The sequence below is a fragment of the Eurypyga helias genome, unplaced genomic scaffold (assembly GCF_000690775.1).
Source record: "Eurypyga helias isolate BGI_N326 unplaced genomic scaffold, ASM69077v1 Scaffold51830, whole genome shotgun sequence".
In the NCBI taxonomy this organism is placed as follows: Eukaryota; Metazoa; Chordata; class Aves; order Eurypygiformes; family Eurypygidae; genus Eurypyga; species Eurypyga helias.
Genome location: NW_010228633.1, coordinates 330 through 6,495, shown reverse-complemented (window position 1 = coordinate 6,495; position 6,166 = coordinate 330). Strand labels below are relative to the sequence as shown.

At 44.4% G+C, this 6,166-nt stretch overlaps 1 protein-coding gene across 1 annotated transcript; it reads right to left on the bottom strand.

Annotated features, from left to right (window-relative positions):
• Nucleotides 1-885: 885 nt before the first annotated feature.
• On the bottom strand, nt 886-5,837 carry BORA (bora, aurora kinase A activator). Its single transcript, XM_010159800.1, has 4 exons — nt 5,690-5,837; nt 3,683-4,284; nt 3,061-3,192; nt 886-1,071 (listed from the first exon to the last, which is right to left on the bottom strand). The coding sequence occupies exons 2-4, from the start codon at nt 4,229-4,231 to the stop codon at nt 886-888; spliced, it is 867 nt and encodes a 288-aa protein (XP_010158102.1). The 5' UTR covers nt 4,232-4,284; nt 5,690-5,837.
• Between the last annotated feature and the right edge of the window lie 329 nt (nt 5,838-6,166).

Below are 6,166 nucleotides of genomic sequence, written 5' to 3'. Positions count from 1 at the left end.
CTAGCCGGAGTTAAACCATGGCAATGGCTTATTACCAAGAGAATTAAACCTTTTTTGTTCAGTGATGGAGAAGTACATCACTTCCATAACTGGAATGGAGTTTTCATGCAGCTGTTCACATGGAAAGATTCATTAAAAGGACTAACGTGATATTAAAATCAAAACACCCATTTTTAGCAGTTGGCAGCCCACTATAACACATACTCATATTCCAGGGATACGTTTTGGGAACACTAGTTTGATTCTTTTCTGCATGAGAAGTCCCAGCTGAGTTTCATCACTCTTTCTTCAGGGTGATGCCAGGAGTCCCTCATTCCTCTCCCACTACCCCAGCGCCCTGCAGCTCATTTCCTCACACCCCCAGCAGTTCACTGTACCATCACCCAGTATTCCTGAATCTGATCAGAGGAAAAGCAATGCAAAACCAATATCCCTTTCTCCTGAAGAAAAAACTTCCCTCATGCCTTCAGGAGTTGTGTCTTACAACCGCAGGTGTATTTGCAGCAACATTGGCTCCAGCACAAGTTACCCCAGGCTTGCTCAGTCTATCGAAAATGCTCCTCTTGACACTGAGGCTACATCCAGACTTTCAGAACACGGCTCCTCACGGAATCTACCCCCATCGCAGAAGAAACGTAATTTGGAGACACCGTGGTTTCTTTGTACCAAGCCTTGCTGCCTTCACTTTCAAAAGAATCGCTTGGTGACACCAATAAATGGGTTAAGAAGACCTGAAAATCCCTACTTTATTTAAATAGCAGATGATTTATTTTATTTGCATTAAAAAAACCAAAGCAGTATGTATAATCCAGGTAACTGAGGTCGTACATCTAAAAATGTATTAGCCGCCACAGCTCTCCGTCTGAAAAGTTCTCCGTCGGAAAGCTACATACCATTTTTGTCAAATCCCTGAACTTGATTTTCCTTTTCATGTTTCCAGGCAGAAACGTTGCAAGCTGTATTTTGACCAAACGCTGTGCTAGGTGGTTTGGCTTTCTGGAAAAGGGATTGCTTCTCCGGAGATCTTGCTTTCGGCAAGGGATTGTCCTTACTGTTTAAAACGGAACACTCCTAGGTTAATAAGGAAAAGTGAATTTCAAACCATGGGCACAAAAATGCCCCAGAAGAAATAAGATCCAAACTTAGAGCATGAACATTTCAAGTTACAATGAGTCCCTTAGCCTCTCATCAACCCCTTCTCAAAGCAGAACACGCCAGAGAAAGTGTTTACTCTGCGCAAATCCCTGGGGCGTGCTGTCAGCAAGGGCCTCCTGTCGTCTCACACATGCCCTGAGCGAGCCAGACTGCATTCTTCCAGCCAGCAACGTCCATCCCTTCTTTCTGTTCTCCTTTCTGAGAGCTGGATGGAGTACTTAACACCTCCACACTTAAATCCTAATCCAAAGCGCAAAGCTGGGCTTAGTCAGCACCTAGCAACTGAAGGACTAGCAGCAGGAGAAGACAGCTGCATGACATCGGTGGGTACGCGTTTGATATTAGACAGTTCGTCCCGGTGAATACATTTGCATGTATAATCCACACCCTACGGGGTGACTGGGACAAGACCTCAGAGCAGATGGGTCTATATCCTTCTGATACCCACAACATCAGAAGGACATAGACCGGTTGGAGTGAGTCCCAGAGGAGGCCACGAAGATGCTCAGAGGGCTGGAGCACCTCTGCTATGGGGACAGGCTGAGAGAGTTGGGCTTGTTCAGCCTGGAGAAGAGAAGGCTCCGGGGAGACCTTATTGCAGCCTTCCAGTGCCTGAAGGGGCTACAAGGAAGCTGGGGGGGACTTTTTACAAGGGCCTGTAGTGACAGGACAAGGGGTAACGGGTTTAAATTGAACGTGGGGAGGTTTAGATTGGGTATCAGGAAGAAATTCTTCAGGGAGAGGGTGATGAGGCACTGGAACAGGTTGCCCAGAGTAGTGGTGGATGCCCCCTCCCTGGCTGTCTTCAAGGCCAGGCTGGATGAGGCTTTGAGCAACCTGGTCTCGTGGAAGGTGTCCCTGCCCATGGCAGGGGGCTTGGAACTGGATGATCTTTGAGGTCCCTTCCAGCCCAAACCAGTCTGTGATTCTGTGGGTATTTTTAGAAGTTGCAGATAAATTACCCATCTATTCTTCCTGTAAGAGCACAGTTATCAACCTTAAATGCACAGAGTTCAAAGCGTGATGTCAGTGGTCTCTAAGACACCCCCAATCCCTCTTTACCTGGGCAGAGAAGGGTCTGTTGGCATGTCAGATACACAAGTGAAATCAGGGGTGAATGGGCATAAGGCTTTTTATCACCTGGGCTGTACTGTCTCCCCTTCCGGCAGTAAATGACACTAAATAGCAGACCATAAATTCAAGACCACAATCACCAAGCAAGGGGAAATGGATGATCTTTGCTCTCTCCTCCAAAGAAACTAGCCTTGCTTCCCATTCTCTGGAAGAAGTAGAACTCCTTCCCATCAGTCGCAAGATTAGGAGTTTGGGAGTCTTGCTAGAGAGGCACCGTCTTTTGTTGGTTTGTTCTTTTGGTTTTACGATGGGGCATCTGAGGGCTTGTACTGAAAGGGCTGTACCCAAGCAGAAAGGTCCCAACGAGTCAGCACACCAGGTGCCAGAAAACTTGAGCCAGCTTATGAAAACAAGTGGCAGACAATTTTTTCCCCCCAAAATGTGCTTCTCCACAGGCACATGTTTAAAAAACTTGGGAATAAAAAAAAGCAGCAAGAACAACAGGAACAAAAATAAGGACCGCAGTACATCGGAAGCCACCAGCAGCCTCCCAACTACCCTTTATGCACACACCCCCATCTCCTCTGCAACGACCTTTGCCGCCGTCGCAGACACGTGGCTGTGAGTGCCAGCGCACAACGCCTGCCCCACGTTCAGTCCCCCTTTTTCGACAGAATACTTGAAACGACGCTATTTATCAAACACTGACGTGCTCTCTACCACCACCTGACAGTCTCTCCCCTCCCTCAGGCTCCCCCGGACGGAACTGAAAGGGGAGCGGCTGCGTCAGGCGGGGAGCCCGTCACTGTCGTATCGCAACTTGACTCCTACCTTTGTTCTAAGGAGCTGAGCTTTATGCTGAACGGCGTTAGTATTCACATCATTTTCTCGGCAACTGCTTTCAGCCGCCGCGGTATCCATAATGCTGCTGCCGACCGTCTGCGTGTTATAGCCACTGTCCACCTGAAACCAAGAAGCGGGGCTTTAAAATTGTACTGCAAGGGACTGCCAACAAACCCCTCAGATTCTCATCTGACTTGCCTTTAATTAACAGAACTTAGGCCAATGAACCAACTAGGGTCATTGGTTGGTTCATTCTGGGGGTTGGAACTAGATGATCTTTAAGATCCGTTCCAACCCAAACCATTCTATGATTCTGTGAACCAACTACCATCGGTTAAGAATAGAAGCAAATTCTGAACTGGCCTGTCAGAGCGAGTTTGGGTTACATAAAACATAATACTGTGCATAGGAACACAAAAATAATCATAAATTGCTAGGCTGACTCCACTGAGAGAGGAAAAAGGGGGCTGGGGGGAAGGAATAAGTCACAATACAACCTGCATGCCACATCCAATAAGAGAAAACAATTACTTCCAGAATGGTATACATACTAAAAGTCAGTATGTCAAGCCCAGTTTTACAGAGAGGCAAAAAGAAGTTGTATTTTTACCTGAATACTGCTGTTGTCACAAGGAATTGCACTGCTTTCTGCAAGGGGTGACATGCACATGCGGGAGTTCTCAATACTGAAAGTGATCCCTGTCATAAAGCTGGTCATCGGTGCATTGCTATTGCCAGCTGCTTCTTTTATCCAAGTGTTTTCCTCTGACACTTCGGCTGCGTCAGCCATATCTACAGTATTATTTTCCTTTAAGCCTTCTATATCCTGAAACGATGGCAACCTTGGACGACAAGCTTCGGAGCGATCTGGCGTAATAGACACAGTTGCTACGACGAGATGCGCACCACGTGCAAAAGTATCACCATCTTGCTGACCTAAGTGTATTTCATTACCCATTTCTGGAAAGCGTGCTTCGGACGGGGAAGCGTTTTCCTTGTCTTCCTCATCCTCGCCATGGTTCTCCACCGCGATCGGGATTCTAATGACAGAAGTCTGATACTGGGCAGTTCCTCTACATGCTCCAAACCTCATAGGAGAACAATTTTTAATTGGAGAACACCCATCTATGTAAGGACTTCTTGTACTTGAGGGTGTCATTCTATTGGAGGAAGGAGGAATATCTGGAGAACAAAATGCAAATTTTCTTTGGTCTGTAAAAAAAACCAACAAAGTCACTCTATTAGCTATCAGGTGGTGTTAAAGTCGTCGTCCTCAAAGCCCTACAGTCCTTTGTATAATTACAGCCAACTACATAGTATTTCACTGGCCACTGTCTTCCAGCTCCAAGTCCTTAAAAAACCCAAAAACCCCCATACCCCCAAACCCCAAAAGAAAACAAAACACAACCACCACCACCCCCAAGGCATTTAAAGTACTGTGGTAAAGGCAAGTCTTAATCCATTTTTACCACCAAATTTGTTTCCTATGGCATATGTTGCATTTTCAAACGTCAAGACCACAGTGTGTTCACAGGAAAATGGATTTTTTTTCCTTAACACAATGTAAATACACATATTCCAGAGGCATTTAAAAATAAAAACATGGTGTAGCAATGAAGTTTTCAGGAAAATGAGACAAGTGGCAAAACACCCATGCAATCTCCACATCTAACGGTGTTGAAATTCCAAAAGGCTCATCAGAGCAAAATCCCCTATGAACATGCCATTAAGTCTTTCCATGCAATGGATGGAACATGAAGTGCTGACATTTCTACAGCAACAGGGACACCGAAGGTTTGTGATTTCTTCACAGCTAGACATAGGGAAGTCAGACTAGATATAAGGAATACATTTTTATGATGAGTTATATTCTTTCTACATCTCTATTGTAGCAACAAATTCCTATTTCTTGTTATAACTCTTCCTGTTCAAAAAGAGACATGTAGGCACAGGCAGACACTAAGAACAATAGGTCTAATTCACAGTACTTTTTTTACAGTGAAGGTGGTGAGGCACTGGAAGAGGTTGCCCAGAGAAGCTGTGGATGCCCCATCCCTGGAAGTGTTCAAGGCCAGGCTGGATGAGGCTTTGAGCAACCTGGTCTAGTTGAAGTCATCCCTGCCCATGGCAGGGGGTTGGACTGGATGACATTTAATAGTCCCTTCCAGCCCAAACCAGTTATGGTTCTATGATTCTTCACTAGTTAGTTACATTTCAAATAATTTTGACAATCACGATTTGAAAAACTCAAGCTTTGTTCGATTAAAATGCTTCAAGTTGGGCCAAATCAGAATTGTGACTTGACAGTGCAGGCATATGGCTTTAAACCTTCTCCTCACACTAGATTAACCCTTTTTTTAATTATTATTCCTATTAGGTCTCAATTCCTTCTTCAAAAACAGTTTCCCTATTTGATTTTTGCAAGCAGATACACATCACTGTTTCATATCATTAAGATATTTCACTGCTAAACAGGAAATGTGTCATCCAGGAGACTGCTGGTCTGCCAAGCACAGAAACTTGTCTCCAAACAGTAACTAGTTCCAGTAAGAATGCAGCAGTTTTTATAAAGACATATAAATCAAGAAAAAACAACAGATATGTAATTAAACCATACCTGACAGTGGTGTCTTTCTTATGTGAAAAGCAATTGGTGAAAAAGTAGGAGAACCATTGTGTGCAGGAGACCCCTCTGGAAACGTGGGGCTGGTTATACTTCCCAGACTATAAGCTCTTGTTCCTCCCCGAATAGGACTTGATGAAAACTGACCCTTTGGGGGAAAAGAAAACACCACACCAAAAATGCATATTTTCATAATGTAAAACTTTGACTAGTGTTTATAAGAAGTTTTCTAATTAAAACACTTAATAGGGCAGCACTGAGGAAAATAAACCCTGTACAATGACAATCTCCATCATTAGTTCAACTTAAATATTCCAGCTGCAGCTCTTCGCTTGGACTTTATGCCTCCGCATAGGAAAAGAGCAACGGACTTGTCACCTATTTCCAAGACTATAATATCCTTTATATTTAGGAACGATAAGAAGCATAAACGGAACTAATGACATCTGTGTATAGAGTCAAGTGTTTAAT